At 43.9% G+C, this 23,519-nt stretch overlaps 1 protein-coding gene across 2 annotated transcripts in view; it reads right to left on the bottom strand.

Moving 5' to 3' along the window:
* Nucleotides 1-23,519, bottom strand: part of ADCY9 (adenylate cyclase 9) — an 82,703-nt gene that overhangs the window by 27,612 nt on the left and 31,572 nt on the right. The window contains exons 2-4 of one of the 2 annotated variants that reach the window (XM_021540800.3): nt 10,260-10,432; nt 4,989-5,093; nt 665-882 (exon numbers count right to left, since the gene is read on the bottom strand). In XM_021540800.3, coding sequence (XP_021396475.1) covers nt 665-882; nt 4,989-5,093; nt 10,260-10,432 — 496 coding nt within the window. The remainder of the gene's footprint in view (nt 1-664; nt 883-4,988; nt 5,094-10,259; nt 10,433-23,519) is intronic. The other variant, XM_021540801.3, reaches the window with a different exon arrangement.

Below are 23,519 nucleotides of genomic sequence, written 5' to 3'. Positions count from 1 at the left end.
TCCAGTCAAGTCACTGCCATAATGGAGATATGGCTGTGTGTTGACAAAAATCCCACACTACTAATTTTGAAGAATATTTCCTCTGCCCAAAATAAGCTTTTTTGTTTGAAACAGAGAGAGAAACTAATTTTACAATATCTAAGTAAGTAGTAGGTCCATGAGAATTCACTCCTATTAATTCTGCTTCCAAGACCAGTAGGCTTTCATTATTAGTCACAAGTTATCAGACATTTTTCTTTTACTATTAAAAAATGTGAGTTTTGTGGTTCAGATTTTATGCTACACCTTAAACTGCAGAGGAAGGTACACACTACATGCATTAAGAGGACTTTGGATTATAAAATGGAGTTCAACTTCATGACAAGTGATTTAAAGAGCAATTTCCCCTTCAAAGACTCAACTGAAGGAGGACTGACAGGAGGACTGTTCACTATGGAAGCAATGAAAAACTGGTTTTACTTATTTTAAACAGAAAGTTTCTGATGTCAAGTTTCTACTGCAGTTTAAGCAAAATAAAGACTAAAATCAGAAAACTTTTAACATGTTGTAAGTTGACAACAATTACTGAAATCAGACAAAACGCCCACAAATATGGGATATGGGACCCCAGTACTGCCTTCTCACCTTTACAGGGTTTTCCACTGCACAGCTCCATTTTCCTTACCTGTCTTCTTTAATGACATCCACAAAGTGGGCATCTGTCTTTTCTCGGATGTTTTTGAACCTCAGGGGGAGCAGAGCTGACTGGTCCAGGCTCACCCCGCCCCAGCGCCCCTTCTCCTGCAGCATTTCATACAGAGAGGTTTGGCTGTTGCTGAGCTTCTCCTCCTGGGGAGGACTCAGAAGTCCATTCTGGGTCTTTGGGCTGTGTCCTCCTGGAGCCTGGACAACAGAGAGCAAAACACACCCAGGGAATGTCAGCAGAACAGACAGGAGAGGTTGCAAGGAACAAAAACTGAGAGGAGCTCTTCCCTCAGCACCCTGAGCTCTGCTCTGACCACGGAGACCAAATCCATCCACATCTCCTGTGCATGCATCCCCCACAGCTCCCACGTACCTGTTCAGGTGCCACCTTTGTGCTTTCTATGAACCAGCTCTCTAAGGAGCAGAAAACAAAGCACATTTTCATACACTCAATGACAACCAACCACAAGCCCAAATTTCATTCACTCATCTTACGGTTAAGATTCTTCTAAAAAGCTTTTAAAATACACATTTCATTTGTCCTGACTCTCCCTGGGTCATGAGACAGCTCACTCTGCCAGCCCTTGCTGATCCTTCCCCTGACCACTTTGGGCCTGCTGCTTTCCCAGAGGTTCCCTTTCTCCCCCACCTCTGGGAACATCTCATCCTACAATAAACACTCCTGCAAATTAAACTACATTTCCTTCTCTAAGATATACCTTTCCCCCCCCCCCCCCGGTTTTCTTTTGCCTTTGTGTTAGTTAAGACAGCTTTAATTTTGATAACAGCTTACAACATGGCTTAGATACACAGTATCCCAATGCTGCTGTCACTGGAGAACACAAATTACTTTTATTCAAAAAATAAATTTATTTTCATGGAGCCTGAAGTTCCCTCTTTTACATTTTGTTTGACCTAGACCAATATGTACTGAAGCAATTCCAAAAGAATTAGACAGCTAAGTGTGGTTAGAATGAAAATGAACTGCAGTTAGTCAGGATCATTTTCAGATGCAAACACAGAGCAAACTTGGCATATTTGAGTGTTCATCTCCCCCCCTCCATATCTTATCACTTATCATGTAGCATTTATCCTCATCCTGAAGCCCACTCATGACAGAAGTTTCTCCATTCCTGCTTGTACAGAAGTGACAAGCTCCTCCAGAAGACTATTCTTGGATGCCACCGCAGTGACCATAAATAAATACCATAAATATCATCACCACCCCAACCACGTGCTGAAATATGTTACTGATATTGTAAAACCAACTTCGTTAAAGTTAAAAAATATCTCCTTTCTGGCATGCAGAATCAATTCCATCTCCTTGTGTGATCTGTCCTGTGAAGCAAAGGAGGCACAGAACACAGAAAGCTGAAGGCAAAGGTTCAGACACAGCCAAGGAAGAGACAAGACTAAGGGGGCAGCAGGAGAACCCTGTACAGGGAAGAGTACCCTTGGGCCAACCCTTGGGCTTGGCTCCTGTCACAGCCAAGACCTCCAGAGCTAAAGCCATAACAAGGTTGTGCTGGAATGGTTCCCTGGAGCGACAGGAAAAGCAGGAGGGAGGTGGGTTGTGCCTCCCCTTCCTCCCTCCCTCCCGGGGGGATGAGGGATCCCCACCCTGTGGGCTGCCCCGACAGAGGTGTGAGCCCCAGAGCCACGTGCTGGGAGGCAGGAGATGGAAGGATTCCCAGTCTGGTCCCTTGTAGCTCTCACAACAGTTGTTTTGGCAGCCTGCAGGTGTTCCCAGCACAGTGACAGCAGCTGAGGAAGGAATAGGAAATGGGGTGGTTTCCTTGGTGTGCTGCAGACCATAATCACCAGAAGGGAAAGGGGATTGCAGCCACAGATCCCAGCAGGGGCACACCAAGAGCCCTGGGACAGAGGGACACTCTTTCTCACATAAAAGGCCACCAGGTTCTTCTCTAAGAAAAGACATTGAGCAGTTCCTGAGCAAGTCCTCCTACATCTCAGCCAGGTTATCCAGCCTGCCCAGAGGGAACAGGGCTATGGAGCATCCTGCAGAACCAGGACAAACCCCTCTGGTTTTGGGGTGAGGAGGACTAGCAAAGAGAAACCAAATCAACTGACCAACCAGCTCTTAGTGAACAGCCTTCATTGTTTGGTGGGTTGGTTTTTTTTTAACTTACACTAAAGATTGTATTTGCTTAGAGCATTTCCCAGAACAACCTAAGGCCTAAAGAAAAACTAAAAGTCAAAGTCATCATCTTTCTCCTCTTCCTCACCACTCTAGCCACTTGTTACTTGAATAGTAGAAACCAAGAACTCTCAGTTTTTGCTCAAAGAAAAGATTTGGACTCCTAGGCACTGTTTGCTTTCCCTGCTGTTCCTCAAGATCATCTGAAAAATGCAGTGAAAATTTCTTTCTTTCAAAGAAGGTCAGCATGGACTTTCTCTTTAGCTCCTTGGCAAAGGCTCAAATCCCCAAGAAAATTCTTCCCTTCAGTCAGCTCAAGGTTTCTCTGTGCTCTGTTAATCTTAACAGGCAGGGATTAGAGTATGAAACTGCTTGTGTAGGAGAAAATCCCTATTTATTAAATGTTGTTAGCTCCAACGTTATTGGGACTTCTGAAGGCAACAGGCTGTAGGGCTTCCCTGAAAACCTGGAGGCTTGGTGGGGAGTTTCCTCTCATCAAGAGACAAGGAAGCTCCAGAGGCTGTTGGGAGCCATGCAAGTCCAAGGATATGATTAAATATCATTAAGATTCCCCAAAGACAGGAGACGTGAGTGCAGCATGTGCTGTGGGAAGGGAACAGAGATGGGTAGAGGGAGCTTATGGCTCTTCCTCCCAAGAGAGCTGAGGCTGCAAGGAAGTCTTGGGAACCAAATGCCAGAGCAACTTTGTGCATGTGGCTGTTCTTTGAGCTTTCAGTTCAACAGGCATTCCAGACTTAGTGAAAGCCATGACACAGCTCCCATTTCCCGAATCAAATCCAAGAAGGACATGAGATTTGGGCTCCATGGGTATTCCTCCAGTGGAATTACAGACCTCTTCCTCAACTCTGTATGAATATCTCCTCCAAGGAAGGTCAGCTGACTTGCTGATTCACACACATGAAGCCAATGCAGCTACAGCAGGAAGCAACTTAAACCAGGCAGTTGGCACCTCAGGACAATCAATCCCTCTTCAGTCAGTTCTTGGAGATCCCTGCACGTGGGCAGAGGCCACCTGGGGAAGAAGCATCTCCTGCCTACCATCTTGGCAGCCCAGGCAGATCTCCAACATGTTCTCTGTCTTAGAGATCTCAAACTGGTTTGAGACAAGTCCCTGCTGACACCTCCCTCAGGGCTCAAGGGATCATGCTTTTATTCTTTTCTTAGGCTGTTTCCTGGAACTCTGGCACAGAGCTGCTGTGTAACACACCCCTACAGCCCAGTAAAGCAGGCCCTGCTTCTGAGCTTACAGTTTCAGCATGAGACAACATGTCCAGTACAGAGAGGGACAAACACAGATTAATGGAGTGGCTCAGCACTGGCAACAATGCTGGCAAGTTTTTCAATCAGCTTTACAGGCAAGAAGAGCTGTAAGACAGACATGAAGAACAAGATCACTGTCTCAGAGCACGTCTACAAAGTGATTCTGCCCAGGGAGGGAAAACATTATATTTATTTGAATATATAACAACCAGGTAATGAGCACCGGTCCTCAGTCTGCATTTAGCTTAACATTCAGGGAGGAGTGAGAGGTGACAGGCAGAGCAGAGGAGCTGCAAAGGCCACAAACAGGACAACAAACAGGCAGCTGGCGTGGCAGAGGAATTAGGGGGCTTCAGTGAGAGTATCTAAGCAACAGGCAAGGAAACTAGAGTGGCAGCAGCACAAGAAATATGAAGGAGGCTGTTTCTGTGGGTCAGGAAAGGATGCAAACTGACTTAAAGCTGTGAATTTTGTGTGTGAACAGAACAATCTTGTCTTAGAGTGGTGATGCAGGGGATGCTGGCAAGACACAGAATGGTGGTGAGGTGACCCAGCCCGCTGGTGTGAGGATGGAGAGTGTGAGAGTGCTCCTTAGGCCTCCCTCTTTGGGTACTATCAACATAGTTTAAAAGAGTCCTAATTTTAGGTTCTTCTCAGGATCAAGCTGAGCTCACAAAATTACTAAAAATTTTGAAAATAGGGTCGGGGGGACTCAACTGAATTTTTGAATGCAAATCAAAAATCAAAATCAGAATCAGTTCTGCTGCTTAAGAGCTTAGATAAAGGAATAGTGGCGGAAAAAATTAGAAAGCCAAGGGAAGCAGAAAACTAAGGGAAAAAGGGAAGTGAGAGATACTTCAATTACCTTTGTACTGTTTTTATGCTCATCCTGACAACCATTTTGGATAGCTCCTTCATCTATGCTGACATCGCAGTGGGGAGCAAGGGTGGTACTACATGAAGGGCAAGGCTGAAATGAGACAAAAGAATTTTAGCCAGGAATGTTCTGGTGTCCTTGTAGTATGATGCAATTTGTAACTCAGTCCACTTGTATACTTGCAGCATGGTTCAAAGATAAACAAAGCTACAGAATGGGAGGCAGGGAGCAAAATTTGACTGGAACAGAATGCACCATTTCAAAAATAAATCACAGATTTGTTGTTTGCTGAAGCTAAATCTAATCCAGGACAGCTTCAGTAGTGTAAGATCACAGATACACTGTGATCATTGTCCACGGGCAAAGGAATTCCCCAGGAGGAATAACACACTCTCTAGTAGAAGTGCAATTTCCCTGGGTGAAACCTGCCTGCAAAGGGATCCGAATGCCTAGGAGAGAAGACAGCACAAAATGCAGCAAAATCCAGAAAAAACATGAAACACCATGATGCATTATGAATAGTCTGGAGAAATGGAAAGCAACAAATCCAAAACAAACAAATGCTTTTTCATACAGAGCCCTAAGACTAGGGAGGGGAGCTCAGGCTATCATATATTGTTGGAGCCAAACACCCAGCAAATGCCACAGGGAACAAGGAAAGCAAAACCATCAAGATTTGTACCAGTTTCAGGTTGTGCATTTTGGAAGAAACCTAAAATACTGCACTTGAGCTTTTAAAACAAGCTAATTTCTTCAAGTTAAAATGCAATCTTCTTTAGGGGAATTAGCCCTGGAATTGCACCTTCCAAGTTCCTCTCCAGTGCTGGCAGTGTTGAGGCAGGATCCTGCTCAGAGGCACCATGAGCAGCTCCTGGCAGCTCCTCTGCTCTGGAGATATTCAGGGTGACCAGGCTCACCAAAGTCTGCTACTAAACACCACAGCAAGTTTTCCAGCAAGAACTTGAGCCTTTTGTCACGAAGTCAACATCCCATTTAATTTTGTCTGTTTGTTCTGGACACATTCAAGCCTCTCTACTCCAAACCCACAACTTCTGCCTTCAGGTTCATTCCCCATTTCAGAGACCAGCATGTTAAGTCTTTTCAGAACTCACTTTTCCCCTAATGCTCCTTTCCCACCTTTGATGTCCCACCTGAAAACACCCAGCATGTTTACTTTTCAGATGTTTCTCCCAGCCCACTCTTCCTGTGACATCTAACCACTCACCAATGCCTCTCAAAGGCTTTCATGTAGCACCTGGAGCCTCCTCCAACAGCAATCCTGTCTGCTGTTCCTGAGTCCAGGCTGGGCACTGAAATACTCTGAGTTTCCTAACCTGCCATCAGATAAACAATTTACATCCAGTTCTGAACCTGTGCTGTCTGAACAAATACCGACACACAGCTGAAGAAACTATAGAGTTGGTTCTCAAATGGTTTTGTTTAAAAATAATCTCTAACTATCACAAATGTCTCGGCCACTTGGTGGAAGACATTACTAGATGGCCTAAAAAATAAACTGGCAGTGGCCTAACAAGCCTAACTAACTAACCCTCTAGAAGTCAGATTTAGATTTATCCATGGCAAAAGCCAGGTAATGGTGACAAAAACCAAATACCTCTAACAAAAAAAGAAGAAACCACTCCCTGTTTGATCCTGCTAATAACTTAGCAAGACTGCCTCCAACACTCAGCTCCCAGGGTTAAGCCAGAAGACAAAGGGCCTGGAAAAGCAGCCTGACCTTTGAGAAGAGGCAGAAGTTCCTCTGCCTTTCCCCATGTGTTCAAGTCAACATCATTAACTTCCCTCTCTACTGCAGGCATTCAGAGGCTCCGTGTGCTGTGACCTCAGTGCCATGAATAAAACATTAATGCACTTCCAGCAAACACTAAGACAAACAAAGGACTTTCTGTTTTCATACCAAGCAATCATTAAAACATTTTTACAACAGCTTATGATTCCCTGTCAAGTGAGGCATGTCATAAAAGATGATAGGGAAGATAAACTGATACCAAAACCACTTAGGCAGGGTAGAGTGTTTTCATTCAAAAAACCACCTGCTATTATAGATTTACTCAGAGTTTTTACCCTCTGTGTTCGCCATTTCAGTAAACACATCTTATTGACATTCAAACTGCAACAAGGCTTGCAGTTAAATGAACTACAGATACAGCAGAGGAGGAAATACAATTCCTTTCATGGATCAATTGCTGTTGCATTCTCCCTCCTGACTTTCTTTTACATATTTTGTCCTCTAGAACATCCCTTCCAGCCCAAAATGTGAAAGTCATCCTTTGCATCCAATATAGCCACTAATTCCCTTTAAAATAAAAATATTTCAACTTGCCTGTAATTTTGCCTCTCCTACTTAAGTCTCTTTTGCAGAGCTGGAGTCATCTCCTCCTACACTGACACCATTTACAGCTTTGTATTTAAAACAGTCGGCATGTAAGTCATGATTCTTTTGCAAATTATTATCTCCAGACCCTACCAGCAAGCTGCAGGCTTTAAAAAAAAACCCTCACGAAAAGCCCAAAAGCTGTAAAAAAGAAACCCACTCCTTTTCAAAAATTGTGCATGATCTCTGATCAAATTGCAGTCATACCTTGTGGGGTTTTTTAACATACATATAAATTTAAAGCAAAAGAGGGGAAATTTACAGTCGATACAATGAAGAAATTTTTTACAATGGAAGTGGTGAAACACTGGCACAGGTTTGCTCAGTGAGGTCATGGCTGTCCCATCCCTGGAAGTGTCCAAGGCAAGGCTAGATGTAGGGGCTTGGAATAACCTGGGATAGTGCAAAGTGTCCCTTCCATGTCATGGAAAAGCAGATGGGCTTTAAAGTCCTTCCAACCCAAACTATCCCATGATTCTGTGATTCTCCCCAGCAGAGAGAAGGCTGGTTACCCTCAAGAGCGTGCTGTGGAGTCAGGAATCCCTGGACCTGGCTGTGCTGGAGAGGCAGGGATGCTCCACACTCCTGTGCTGCCACTACAGCCACAGACCAGGCTGTTAAGCCAGTGCTCTGTGGTCCCCACTCTGACATGAGCAGGATGCTCATGGGATCACAGGGAAAGCTGGGCTTGGGCTCATCCAGAATTCCCTGCAGCACCAGAGCACTGGATGCTCAGGAATCACAGCTGCGAGGACACTTAGGAAATCCCTGGCCAGAGCTGCAGAGCTGAGGGTGATGAGTAAAACCAGGCACCTCTAGACACAAACTCTGCAGTAGCTGTAGCACAACAGGGTAGCCAAGGCAGCTGAATTTGGGCTGGCACTTGTCTGAGATGATCTCCTGAGCAGCTTCTTTTAGTTTCTCCTTCTCTCACTCACAGCCATACTGGTACTTTTGCACTCTACAGACTTTCACTCAGCAATGAAACATTTCAAGGAGGTGGACTGCAATGATTCTTGTGAATCCCTTCCATTCGGGATATTCTAAATACCAATTAACACCCGGCAATAGTCACAGAACATCAGGGACAAAGCCTGATGGGGCAGCAGCATGTTCCACATCACATCCCAGCTGCTGAGGAAGAGTGGTGCAGCTGTACCTGACCTTGTGCAAGGTAAATCACTCCACAGTTTAGAAAACACATAACAGAGTTGATCCTTAACCACAGACTTCATTTTGCACCCGGATCATTTTAACAAGTACCACCCCAAGTCTGTACATAACCATGTTATCAAGCCCCAGCTGCAGGTGGGTCAGTCCCATCCTTCAGTGCAGTTTCAGTCCTCAGTCACAGCCTCCTCTGCTGTCTGACATTCCCAAGGCATCCTCACTGTCTCTCACAGAACAGCAGCCACAGCTTCACTGCTTGGCTTCATCCCTCCTCTCTCCCTTCTGCTCCACACAGGCAGCTCAGCAATCCTGCTCCACTTGGCACATTCTTCTTCCTTCACTGCTTGAAATGAAGGAGTTTCTGTCACTGCCACACCTGGACCTCAGCACGACCACAGCCTGAGCAGCGCTCACAGGTTTATCTGTACAGCTCCCCCCAGCTCTCAGATGTATTTTCCTGCCTTATTTGCCACTGCCCTCACTGAAAGGCAAGAGAGAGATGAAAAGCTGGTGCCAGTAGGATGCCAAGTATATTCTTTCTTACACAGGAGAAGGAATAGAAACATATCCCCAGCAACTTGGATGCTGTCAAACCACACTCTGTACATCTCGGGGACAGATAAAGATGGCTAAGCTCCCTTCTGTGGCTCTCTAAGGAGCTCACTCGACATTGGACCATCTCTTTGGGTCAGCCCTCCAGCTGATCTCACCTGTAACCCAGTGATTTTACTTCAAATCTTAAAATTGGGAGCAGAGGCAGGGTAAAGGTGCTCTACTCATGCTCTCCTAACCCAGGAAAAAATGAGAAGCAGTAAAAATTAAGTAACATGAAAATTATCCCCACATCAACTCTGTCAGCTGAGTCTCAAACCTGAGTTGAAGAGATCCAGTCAGGACTGACCACACTGAAGTGTAAGGACAGGGACCTGCGGATGGCCACCCCTGGCTCTGACATGTGCCCACCTCAGGCAGTCCAGTCTTAGCACAAATTAAAAGAGAGAACAGACATCTGTTGTTTGGGAAATCTGTTCTGAGATGGAAGATGGAGAGTAACAGCAAAGCTCTGAAGCAATACACATTGTTTCACAGATTTCCTTGTCAAGAGATCTTGTGAGAGGTGTGAACATAACAAAGTGTCATCATTCCTCCAAGCTGAATCCATACAAATCATTGCCCTCAGCTCCAGATATAGGTTTCTAGAACAAGCAGATAAACCAATCTCCCAACCCACCAGAGCATTTTCTCCCATCACAAAAACAATCCAATTATCTTTTGCAGGGCTGTCTGCTGAATACTCATGAAAAGGCTCACAGGTACACAACCTTCATGACAGAGGAATGGCAGAAGGAGCAAAAGCAGAAAATCACAGAAGTTACAGTAGCTGCATAAATCACATTCTTCCCCCCCATAAAATTGAGACCATTAAAAAAGCATCACTGACCTCTCAGTCCTGAAATATAAATATTTATTGGAAACCACTTTGAGAAGTGCTCGCCTTTTTTTAGGGATTGTTTGCCAAGTGGGGAGCAAGGCATTTGACTTGGTAAATTTTTCTTCCCTCAAACTGTTTTGTCACTCTATGTACACACACCCATACATATGTAAATATGTAAAGCAGTGCATAAACAAGCCCATAAGATTTCCCCAGCCCTGCCTTGAGATCTGTGCTGCTGGGCTTTGAGAGGACAACTCACCTTGGGCTTTTCCACCTGTTTGGTTGTCTTGGTCAGGTCGCTGGAGTTCTCGGCTGACGATGTTCCCGGTGTCCTGGCTCCGTCTGCCGACTCCAAGCCAGGAAGCAACGCTTGAGAACAGCTGCACTGGGGCTCCTTCACCTTCTGACCTGAGATCAGATAGGTCTTTAAACCTACAGGAGACAGAAACGACCAGTCAGAACTACAGAAAGACAAAGAGAACACTCCTTTGGGCTTCTCAGACAGTGACAACCAAAGCACTGCCAAGACTCAGGAATACAGCACACAAAAAAGACAGTGGCTGGGAAAAACGACCGGGAATACAAATATGTTCTGTGCAAAGTGGTGGCAAAAAGGGTTCCCCAAATCTGCTGTTCCAGACACAAGTGGTGATGCTGACACACAGCAACATGTACTCTCTTTACTCCATTTTCACTCATGTACTTCTGAAAAACACAGCTAAGATCTTATGTATTTGCTTCTAAGTCATAATTTGAGCTTTCACTTTAACTCTTTACTTCTGGAAAGGATCTGCAGCCTGGTTTTCACTGATATCTGTATTAATATTCTACTTCTGAAAAAGCAGCATGTACTCCTTCACTCGCCAGAGAGATGTCGTGAACATTACTTAGTGCTGGTAGCACATTGAGAAAGGAAATGGCATTTAAGTGCTAGAAATTCTGATGGGTTTTCATAGTTAGTGCAGACTTCACATTTTTAAAGAACAAAATCAATCTCCCTCTCTCGCACATACACCCACACACGCCCTCTGCAACTGGTGTATGAATTGAAGCATAATTGGAAAGCAGATCCAATATTAAAGGCCAGGCTGGTAAATAGCAGGTTGTATCAAGCTGAGCTGTATCAAAAACCTGTTCAAAACATGAAAGATTGGAATTTCATTTAACATAGCACTTCTTTTACATCCTTGAACTTTGCGCTGTGGTGTTCTGGGCTATTTCTAGACACAAAGCCTAAGAAGGAGCTCTTAATCACAGCTTTCTGAATTTGCAGGAGTTCATTTGATTGCCACTAGATGGGCAATGTCCTGCTCAGCACGGAGGGGCACCAATCTCCCCCAGAAAGAGTGGAGGGCACCAGTGTGCAGAAGGGCAAAGCGCTCGATCTTCTGTGGTGCCAGAGCCCACGTTCCCAGGGGATGCTGCCCCAAACCCCCCCTGCCCCAAACCCTCCCTGCCCCAGGCTCCTGGGATGGCTGCTGGGTCCCATCTGGGTCAGCTCTGCATCCCCTCCCTACCCCTGAGCCTTGGCTCCCAGTGCAGCCAGACGTGGCTGCCACAGCCATCGACCCATTCCATTGGCTCCATCCACAGGGTGAGCGCTGGAAATAAATGTGCCAAGCTGCAGCCTGTGGAAGAGGGCAGGCTCCTGCTCCCTGTGATAAGGTCACTCATAACCTCCTTCACAGACAGAAAATCACATTCCAGCAACCTTGCTTTAGGTCTGTAATGCACAACACAGACTGTACGTGGCCAAAACCTTTCCAATAAAAATAATTCTGGCACACTAAGAGCAAATGTGCAGTTTCTCTCTTTATTCCACTCGTAGCTTCAGCTCCTGAACATGACAAGCAGCACAGGAAGCCACATCCCTACCCACCATGTCCCCCACAGGCTCCAAAGCTGCTGGGAAAGCTCTGCTGTTCTCACACAGAGCTCCAAACCCAGCGCACTTGCTGGCATCTCGAGATGTTTGCCATAGCCAATCTTTATTTTTATATCATTTATAGTAGTGCTCGGATTTTATTTGGCAGTGCTGCTTAATAAAATCCTGACTGCTGCTGGCTTCCAGATGTCGGGCTCTCTCCTTCAGACTTCTGCTGATGGGGGCTGTTGTTTGAGGCATTCACCACAATCAGCTCACAATTATATGTTTACTGTGGTAAAGGCTGGAGCATTAGCTGACTACTCCTATTTTTAAAAGCTACCTTAAAGCAACAGGAGTAATTTCCCTATTCCTATTATTCCTCCAATTCTTTTCCTGAACAAACATCTTTTCTTTGTTTATTGTACTTTTGAAAAGGCACTTTTTATGTCTTACTGTGCTGTGCAGGAAAATTATTTTGTCAATCTTGTTGCATGCAGTAAAATTATCTCCAGTTTGAGCTCCACACTGAGGAAAAGGGGGAAAGGCTACAACACACCAGACACTGCAAATGGATTTGGGAAAGCAGAATCCAGCCTGAAACATCAGCTCCTTGACCCCACTCCCCACCTTGTCCTTTCCATCCCTGGCAAACCAGCCCATTGCACATCAACAGCAGCCACTCTGTCCTCCAGGCTTTAAAGGTGGCTAAAATGCTTGGTTGTTGGCATCAAGGACTCTAAAAATCTCTTTATTCCCTCCTTGTGCCCCCCAGCCCCACCACATCCCTGTGTAAGGAGTGTTACTCAAAAGGGGTAATTTGAATTGGGACAGAGAAAAACCAATATCCCGCGTGTGTTTTGTATGGAGCCAACAGGAGAGCCAGGAGGAGAAAAAGGTTCTTTTTATTAAGTTTTGGAAAACGAAGAGGTGTAAAAACCTTTCATCTTTTCAAAACTTTACTAACATGGCCTAGCTAATACTTGTTTGTTATTAAATCCTTATGATGGGAAAACTCCATTTGCTTTAGTGTTCCTTGGAACTCTGTGACACTTCACAAAGCAACTCCTGGGCTGAGTCTGAACTACTTTGGTATAAAAAAGGGTCATTAATTGAGTAGAACTGTACTGGTGTAACTAAAATGCATCATTTGAGAAGAGTGTTCTTCCTCCTTTGACATTTCCAGGGAATTAGTAAAACCAACACTGTCATTTTCCACACAAGCAGTGTAGGGAGCGAAAAACATCCACACCAGCACGTTTAAATCAATTAAGTAACATGACAATAAGGAAAGAATAAATAGAGGAGCTGCTATTTTATGTGTAAATGCAATTTTTGGTCTGTGTTGCTGCGCAACGAAGTAACTCAAGACATGGCAATGCAGTAAATGATATGAGGTGCTTGTAGTGCTATTTATAAAGGCCAAGATCAATCTTGTACTCACTTCCTTCCCCGAAATTTATCCAAAATAAATGCTGAAGCACAACCTCAAAGTGCCTGATAGCAAATCTGTCCTCTGGCAAGCTTTAACCTGCAATTCTGCCTTTTCTAGAGGTGGTTCTTGGAAGCAAAGACAGGGAACAGGCTACAACAACCCAAATAAACCAACTTAACACAGTAATATTTTCTGCCCTGGGAAAAAAAACGAACTGTCTCATGTTTCTCTGAGGAGCACAAACCATTCCTTTCACTGCTCTTGAGGGTCTGAGATCCTGCAAGCATTATAAAGAATAACAGCTCCTGCACACTGAGCCAAAACACTCATTGCTTGAAGTCATCTACTTTGAATATTGACATGGCAGTGTTTGTAAAGTGTATTTTTGACAAAATAATAACAGATGAGATCTTCATAGAACGACTGTGGGTTTCTTGGTCCTACTACCGTGGAATTTTAGAAGCATTAGTGAATCTCTGTATTTGGCTCCCTCCTTCAGATCGCCTTCCTTTGATCCCTGGCATTTCTCTGAGCTTATAAAAACAGAAAGCCCACCCCAGCCACTAAATCCACTCCTAATAACAAGAAAAAAATCATATGCAAGTGCTCACACACAAATTCTTTTCCGTATGCACAAAAACAAACAGGAGTTATTCTAGATAAGGCTGTGTATAAACATCCCAGGTTGTGGTGGCGTGAGAAAAGGCGGCGGCTGTGAGCAAAGGGGAATTCAGGAGCACAGGGAGAGGCTGCAGCTCCCTCCTGCCACCCCAGCACTGCCTGCAGAGGAAAAGCACCCCAGGTAATTTGTGGCAAGTTACTTGCCAGGAAGGAACAGGGAAAGGCAGAGGAAAGATGTTCTGATCTTCGCAGTCCTTAATTCAGTAATTTATTCCTTCCTTTCGGCTCATTCATCCTCACGGCTTCAGGTCAGAAGTTGCTGTTACCCAGTCTAATCTGATTTCTACATTAGGAGAGGACATCCCTCCATGCATCTGTTTAGGATAGGATGTCTTTTCCTACAGGAAATGAGGGATTAACACAAATACTGCTAAGAAATTCTTGGACAAAATATTGAAGTTTTAATTTTTGATGCTTCACCTGTTTGGAACTGGAATTTTTTACCCCTTTTTAAGATAGCACACAGGAAAAGTTCTTTCTCGAGCGAACATTTTTACACTTCTCATGTCTCTGTGTAAGGAAATTCAAATTATTTGAAACCCTTCATAGCACTGAATTGAAGATACACCAAAAGACAATGGCAACATTTCAGTCACAGCCTTATGGATTCACTTAATCAAAATATAATCCCACTTTTCTCATATATCCCTGCTCCTCCCTCCATGGATCACTTCACCTTTCTAGTTGCAGTGTGGGCAGTTTAACAGGTGAGCATCCTTTTCTGATTAAATGCTTGCCAGTCCACAGCCCTCTGTGCTGGGAGACAGCAATATTCCTTATATTGATGTAATAAAATCCAAATTGCATTGATTGCAACCCCTTTGACCAAACAGCTTTAAATTAATGCTGCTCTTTCACTGTTTAACTTTCCAACATTTCTCTTGCAGTCTCCATGCATCAACCATTTAATCATATCTCAGGTCTGAGCTCCTTTCTGAGCTGATGATAAACTCATTTCTGGGTTGTGTTTCTCTGCAATCCATCAGCTTTTTGCTTTCTTTTTTTAGAAAGACAATAAAACGTTTTCTCTGTGCCTTTTAAAGACATCTTTGCACTTCACCAAAAACCTGTGAGTGAAAATACTGATATTCAGGTACTGCCACTCTAGGGAAAGGAAACACAGACCTAGAGTGAGGTTTCCTCACACAATAAAAGGTGCTGCTACACCATTTCATTAGACTGACTTGCTCTGTAAAATAAATTATTTACTGTGATTTCTGGAATATTACATGACTAGCAAATAGTAATTTGAAAAATCCCACCAAAGTATTTACTTCTAATTCCAGTCTTTTTTTGACATCTCACTTTTCTGTGCTGATTGGTTTGGTTTGGTTTTTTCTCTTCAAAGCTTGAATGGTTTTTCAGGCACTAACCTACTGTCCATGCATGAAATAACACAGCACATAGCACCAGTCCAGGAGCTTTGCTATCCTTTGGGTCCAAGCTGCTGCTGAATCTAAAGATGATTTCCAGTAGCAAATATTCTCCCTCATTCCTAAAGTTCAACAGTTGCCAAATCTGTATTTATGAGGAGTGTATTCTCACTTTATTGGAGCCACTTTGCACAGGGAGTTCACACAAATGTCTTCCTTCCTCCCAGCACAACACTCATCCACTGAACTGGGAACTGGGATTTTACACCACAACAAAAAAAAAAAAAAAAAAAAAAAAAAAAAAAAAAAAAACCCAAAAAAAAACCTGTTGTTTTGTCACTACTCAAGGTTTAGTTTGGGAATTAGGGAAAATTTTTCAGAGAAAGGGTTGTCAGGCATTGGAAGGGGCTGTCCAGGGAGGTGGTGGAGTCACCACCCCCGGATAATTCAAGGAATGACTGGACATGGCACTCGGGGTCTGCCTGCCAAGGGGACTGCTCACAGACTGGACCTGGTGACCTCGGAGGGTTGCTCCAAGCCAGCTGATTCTGGGATTTCTGGGATTTCTGGGATTCAGGGAATCCCTCCTCTCTCATCTCTCCTGCAGGCCCAGGGGGCAGCCCCAGAGCCCGCAGGAGTGGCCAGGGCTGCGTGCCAGCCTGGCACCCAGCAGCTCCTGGCAGAGCCCCCAGGAGCCCTGGTCCTGCCCTGCACTGTCCCTTCCTCTCGTCCTCCTCCTGCCTGGAGCAGCCTGGGCCCTGCCAGCCAAAACCACCACATTTATCGACACATGCTGGATTAAATTCTTTTCTGACCCACAGATGGGGTAACTGAGAGGTGTTTTAAAAACCTTTATTCTACTTTTAGTCTCATGAGAAGGGTGAGACAATACCGAGGTTATAATTCATGCTATTACAATTAGAAGCTATTTCTTAATTACAACATACCGTAAGTGTTTCTCGGCTTATCAGCTTTTGCTACACTACACTGTAAATGACTTAAAGCTAATAATCTAAAATTACCTCTTGTAGGTTTCATTACAATGCGTCTTTTATAGTTCTATTTCTCTAAAGTATTTAGGTTTTTTAGGAAGACTGTTTTTTGAATATGCACCTTTTATAGTTCTATTTCTCTAAGGTATTTAGGTTTTTTCATAAGGCTATTTTTTGAAACTTGCTTCTAGTTCTATTTCTCTCTCAACAATGTCTTATTCTATAGCATTTCTCAGTCAACATTTATCTCAAAGTTTACATACAAATGCATACTACGTGAACTTTCTATCAAGATTTAAAAATTTTCTATAAATCTATTTCCCACACACACACACAATGAAGACTTTCATGTTAATTCTTATAACCCATAAAATGTTTAACTATTTCTACTCCTCCTGCACAATGGGGTGTGTGTAACGTCACACACGGCAGTTCACTGAACACTTCAAGATCAAATACACCTTAAAGACCCCCACATCATCATATCCACTCTTGAAAAAAAGGAAAGCACCAGTAAAGGTAAACACAATGCATCTGACTGCTCTAATGAAGGCTGTGCAGAATGACATGAAAAAAAAATAGGGTTTTTTTTCCTATTTTAAAGCCCTAAAAATACCCTTAAGTGAATTCCAGCTTTTAATCTCCAGATATTTCAGCGATAAAGCTGGAAGCCACAATCACACCACTGTCTTTTATACAGCAGGCTTTGTGTCGCTCACACTGCAGGACTGCACAAAAGGACTCTGGATGACTCTATAAAAATTGAATTTATTTCCCCCAACCTGCAAAGAAATGAAGCAAGTCCCACCCTCTAACCCACAGAAACCACTTCCAGCTCAGTGCAAACAAAAGCACATAACCCAAAACACATGGATTCCAAACAAGCCTACCTGGAAAAGCACTTTGAATGTATGGAGCAACATTTCCTGTGGCTAAAATGAGAAAGAGAATTTCTGAGCCAACTTGCTATCTTAGGTCTCTGGAAAGCAGAAACAACCATAACAAGAAACAGAACTTTATAAACTGGAAAGACAAAAGAAACTCCAAAAAGCCAAAGCCCCAAACCTATCTTCATAATCTCCAAGGAAGAGCTGAAAGAGCCAGAGAAACCAGAGGCATCTTCTGTATTATGGTAAACTGCTGCTTTCCTTATGCCTCCTTTGTTTAGCAAAATACTTATTTTTGATCTTTTGATCATCTAACAGAAAACAGTGGGTTTGGAAAATGCTGATCAACAACACGTGTAATTCTGGTATTCAACATCTGCCAATTTGAAGTGGGGAACCCTGGACCCAAACCCACAATTTACATTTATAGCTAAGCTGCAGAAAGGAAGTTGCAGGCTGGTAGCTCATTTTCCTTCAGCCTCTTTTATCTTCTTCTCACCTGGGTGAGATAAAATAACCCAGCCAAAGGAAAAACGAAGCATATATATATATATATATATATATATATATATATATATATGACTGATCCTTCCACTGGGCTTATAACTGCCCTTATTTACACTCAGCTCTACCAACTCTGCTGGTGCCCAAGTGCCACTGACCACAGCCTAAGAGTAAAAAACAGATGAGCCCATTCTCTGCAGTGACTCTGGGTTTTTAACTCATTTTTTCACCACAGTACAGCTCACAGCTTGTCACCTAAATAGCAGAGAAAAGCAGGTTTAAGGAAAGGTAAGCCTGGTTTAAGGAAAGTTGCAGTCTTGCCAGGGGCAACAGCATGCTCCACAAGAGAAGCTTGAAATCCAGCAAATTTACTAACATGCTGCAAAGAGATTCTGTCCTAAAGGTTTTTCACAAAACTTAGGAGATATATGGTGTTTCTGCATTTAAAGCTAAAAAGAGGCCCTAATTCCAGCTCTAGGATATTGGGGATTAACTGGTAAAAATACTGTCTGGCTTTTACTGACACTGTTTAGCCATCCTGTAAACTCTCCTGCAGTCTGGGTCACGGAAACAAATTCCATGATGCAATCCCACGCCTGAAAAGGCATCTGCTATTATTTTATTGACATTATTTTTCACATTTATTGACAATCCCTTTGGCCTTTGTGTTAATTCTAACACCTGGAAAGGAATAAGCACACTAAGAGAAACTGAAATGTTTGAACAATGCAGGTGGCCAAAGCACAAGTCACCCAAGCACGTGAGGGCACGGCACTTGCATGGGGGTCCAAACACATCAAAAATTCTTATATTCTTCCCACAGAATAACTTTTCTGGAAATAGAAATAAGAATAAATTAGAAAACTGAATCTAATAAAGACACAGCCCATTCAGAATTCATCATTACACTGCTGGACTGGGAATGAGGTGCCAGGGCAGAGGTGGAAGAGCAGAAGCAAAGAGCAGCAGGGATGGAGACCGAGAGGCTCAGCCCCAGTGCAGTCACTGTCCAGCACTGCCCAGCTCCCTGCTGCACCCACTGCAAACTGGGAGCTGTGGGATGGAGAGGTCCATCCTGGGGGTGTGACTGCAGTGATGTAAAACAGATGTAAATACACTTTAGACACACAACATGCCTGTTTGGCACGCTCAGGACTCTGTGCTTCAAGGGATATTACAAGGTTTAAAGAGAGTCTCTTCCCCCTAGTTTCTTGTTCAGGATGTAAATGTGAGTTTGGAGGTTTTTCTCCCACCTCATCATTGACAGGAAGGTACCTCGGAGTCCAAAACCAGACAGCCAAGGCCATAACCAACCCTAACAGCTCCAAAATGTCAAACACAGGGCACAGATCAGCCCCTGGAGCTCTTCTGTGACACAAATCCATTACATACATCCCTGTCCATACCTGAAATTCCTGCTGCATGGTAACAGCATGGAAGCCAGAGGAAGCCTTTGGGAATAGCTTTCTGCACAGTCTCTCCAATCCAAGCTTTTGGGCAGGATCTGTCTATGTTTCCCTGGTGAATTTGCACACGTGGGAAGTTCTGACATTCCACATCGCCCAAAGAGTGCAGCAATCCTTTGGGATATGTAGAATATACTCCCAAAACTTCCTTTTATTATAAACAAAAACTCGTTTCCAACTTAAAACTACTGTGGGAGGGAAACAAGCAATCTGAACACAGCACAGGAGATATCTCCAAGGCAAAGACTTCAAACAGTCTGTTTAAACATCAGCATTATAAACCAGAGATGTATGGCCAGATAAGGATTTCTCAAGAAAAATTCCACTGCTCTAGACAGGACAATTATATAAAGCCACAAACATCGCAGAAAGACATCATATATATTACATTTTCTTCCCACGCAGTAGCTAGCATACATCAGGAACTATGGATGGCTGCACCAGTGTCTGCTACACAAAGGCAGAATTAAAAAGAAGTCAAAGAGAGGCTCTAGGTGCGAGTTTTCTTAGCTCCAGGCTCTCACAAGTGGAAAATTATTAATTTTAAACTAAAAAGGCGAGGCCACAGTGAAAGCAGTTAGAAGCTTATTAGAAATCCCACCCAGGAAAATTCCACTTAGGACCAGAGGATGCCACCTATCTTTTTGATTGATATTTTAGAAGTAATGAATAACAAACGTGCAGGATGGAAGAGAGGATTTCAATAAAAAACAATAGTCTGATGCAACTGGAGCCTGCTCGGCCCATAGTAACCAAGTGAGCTATTGTGGCTCTCTGGACTAACACTTTTTAATAGAATCCAGATTCAATTTAAACAAGACTTTAGAAGCCTGTTTTGTTATACTGCTGCAATGGCTTTGTGTTGACAGGACTACGATCAGGCAAATTCTTTCCCTCTTGCATAATGCAGGTGGCTGGATGTGACACGCTTAATCAGCGTTTTATAGGGACCAGGGCAGCCCCACAGGCTGGCAGTGCCCTCGTGCTCCAGGGACTCACAGGGAGGCAAAACCCAAATCAGCTGCAATCCATGTGCAAAGCTGGTGGGATCTGCATGGGGAATACAAGTACCTTCCATGTTGTTACCTTGAACAACAATTCATTAGCTTGATTAGCCTTAAGACCTACTCAGAGAACATAAAATATTTGCCCTTAAGGGATCAAATTAAAAGTAAATCTGCATATCTTAGATAATTCCTGCATTTAAAATATAGGGGTTTTTTAAAGTTGCATATGTCTGCATATCAGTGCTCCGAGTGAAGTTAATCTGGGATCCCCAGCACAGGAAGGACACGGACCTGTGGGGAGTGAGTCCTGAGGAGGTCACCAAGGTGATCAGAGGGATGGAGCAGCTCTGCTTTGAGGAAAGCCTGGGGGAACTCGGATTGCTCTGTCTGAAGAGGAGAGCCTTTGGGGTGACCTAACTGTGGCCTTCCAGGACCTGAAGGGAACCTGCAAGGAAGATGAGAAAAACTTTGGACAAGGGTCTGGAGTGACAGGACAAGGAGGAATGGCTCCCCACTGTTGCAGAAGGGCATGATTAGATGGGTTATTGAGAAGTGAGGGTGGAGAGGGGCTGTGGCTGCCCCTGGATCCCTGGAAGTGTCCAAAACCAGGCTGGACAGGGCTTGGAGCACCTGGGATAGTGGCAGGCATCCCTGCCCATGGTATATTTGGGAAGAAGATGAGCTTTAAGGTCCCTTCCAACCCAAACCATTCCACGATTCTACGATCATTTTTCCTCCTGCCGTCAGAGCCCACCAGCCCAGTTTGAAGAGTTAATGCTTGTACCTAACGCGTGTTCAACACATTTTATTATCAGATCAGTTAATAATAGTATTTCTTCCCCCCTCCAAGATCTTTGGTCAGAACTGACAAGTTACACAGTGAGCAAGCACAGTTTTGACACAGCCTGCAAAAAATGTTGCTCATCACATGGGCTGGAGTTGAGCATGCATATTCCAACACTTGGGAAACCAGCAATCCCCCCCTCCCCCTGGACTGTTGGCTGAGGGAATCATGTGAGCACCAGGGTATTTATTCAAATTGGCTGCAAGAAGCCAGACAAACAGAAATAATGTTGCAGTAGTGAATTCAGTCATTTCACAACTCCCCCAGCGCCCAGCCTTGTGCAATCCAAACAGGCAGTTGTAATTCCAGGTAAGTTGTTATTCATAACTTACGCACCGCTTGTTTACATGTGGTTGACAGTTTTAAATGGTTACTAATTCAGTACTGAAAAATAAAGCTAATGCAAATAAAACCGCTGCAGGAGGCACTTCAGAATAACAATATCTCACAGTGGTGTAAACACTGGTGAGGTGAAGAAGAAACTCCCAAGAGCTGCCACCACCTAAGTATGTATCACTATACAGCTGTATTTTAACTGGAAAGCTTCAGCCACTGAGTATATGCAGTGTTTCTAGCTCAAAATAAGAATAACTCCAGAGCCAGTGCTCTTTTCAGAACAGCTACTGAGTGTTTTGTCTCCCTCAAGCAGAGGATCAGCTTTTCAGTTTATTCCCTTCCTTAGGTAAAATTGTAAACAAAAAATCACTCCCCAAAATGAAAACCACTTGAAAGTTCAAAAACAAGATTATAAAGGAAATACTGCCAAAACTATGTTGATTTACACAGTCAAAACGTTTCTGAAATTCCTTCCATCTCCTCAGTGTACAACACTGAGGCAACCTCCAGTCCTGACAGGCCACATTTGAACCGTCGCCTCCTCTTCGCACGGCAGCCGTGGATCCACAGCGTGGATCTCTGTCACCCGATGACACTAAACCCATCCTGGAGGTGAATTGTGTAGTGGAGCAGGCCCTCAAAGCCATGGGGCTGCTGTGATGGCTGGCTGCAGGACAGCCCTGTCACCTGGTGAAAAGGACACCATGCTCTTGCCTTGGCAGTGTGATGGGAAAGACACAGCCAGCTCTTTATTAGAAGAGTCTTGTCCAACTGCTGATTCAACCTCCAGTGGTTTCCAGCTTGTGCTCCTCAGGCTTTGACCTCTAAGTGAGCCAAAGCACCCAAACTCCGAAGAATCAGGAAAGCACCACAACAAAAAATCATGGGATTGTGGAATGGTTTGGGTTGGAAGGCACCTTAAAAATCATCTAGTTCCAACACCCTCCTGCCATGAGCAGGGAGTTCTTCACTAGACCAGTTCCAACCTGGCCTTGACCTTCTAGGACATCTTCTACTGCTCTCTCCCACTGGATCACTGTTCAATGGAATTGATTACGTCTCTTATTTCTGGAAAACAACATGATGAGCAAAAAGGGTGATGACACCACCCCACCCCCAAAACTGCAAGGACAGAAAGCAAATTCTCTGTCCCACAAGTCGCTGTTGAGGGTTCCAGCCCATCCCTCAAAACTCCACCATTAGAGGAGCCAAACACCTTGGTCAGGAGTTATCAGAGCTTACACAGGTATCTTGTGCCAAGCCTTAAAACATGTGTGGTGACCACAGGTAAACCTGTGGTCCTGTGTTCTCACTGCAAATTCTGGATCACTCTAGCAGCACATACTTCACCAAACAGCCTAACAGGATAAATTATAACATGATTCATGCCTGTAAAGAAGGTAACATAGGTAATGAATTCTTTCATGTATCCACAGGAACACCCAGTGAAACAGATACAGAGATTTGTCACTTGCTACCCAACAGATTTGCCTCATCACCATTACGTCATGTCAGTAAATCTATCCAGTGAGAATGACATTAAAAACATGGAGTTAAAGAAACATCTTCTAAATGCACATCCATTGAAACGTTCTATTTGCTCTTTTGAAATGAGTCTACCTCCACACTCCCAGCAGCAAACCTTTGTCCAGTGCTGATACTCAAACCAATTTTTAAGAGTGAAGGCGATAACAACACCACCAGACAAACAAGTAGAAGTTCTTCAAGTGACATAAACCAGACATGGGTAAAATCAGCATTTCTGTTTCTCCAAGGTTTGAATATTCTATATTATTATTCTCTGCACTTGGACCAGTCCTGGCAGCCTAGTTCATACCAGAGCAAGCCCCCAACCATCAGCTCCTCCATCAGCTCATGGCCCACATTTGATTTCTTCATCCTTTGCAAAAACATTCTCAGACTTTGTGCTAATAACTAGCTGATTACATTTCAAACCCTCGGGCTAAAAGTTATTACTGGGGAGTGCAGGAATGTGTCTGGAATGCAAAAACAACGGGGGTGAAAAATCAGTGGGCTCTGAGCTGGTATAAATAGATAGTTCACTGCGGAAACTCATCTCCTCTCAAAAACCAAACCCAAAGACAGTGCCCCACTATCTCCTCCAGTTAA

This window comes from Lonchura striata, chromosome 16 (genome assembly GCF_046129695.1).
Source record: "Lonchura striata isolate bLonStr1 chromosome 16, bLonStr1.mat, whole genome shotgun sequence".
NCBI classification, from domain to species: domain Eukaryota; kingdom Metazoa; phylum Chordata; class Aves; order Passeriformes; family Estrildidae; genus Lonchura; species Lonchura striata.
This window is presented reverse-complemented; position numbering and strand designations above follow the sequence as displayed.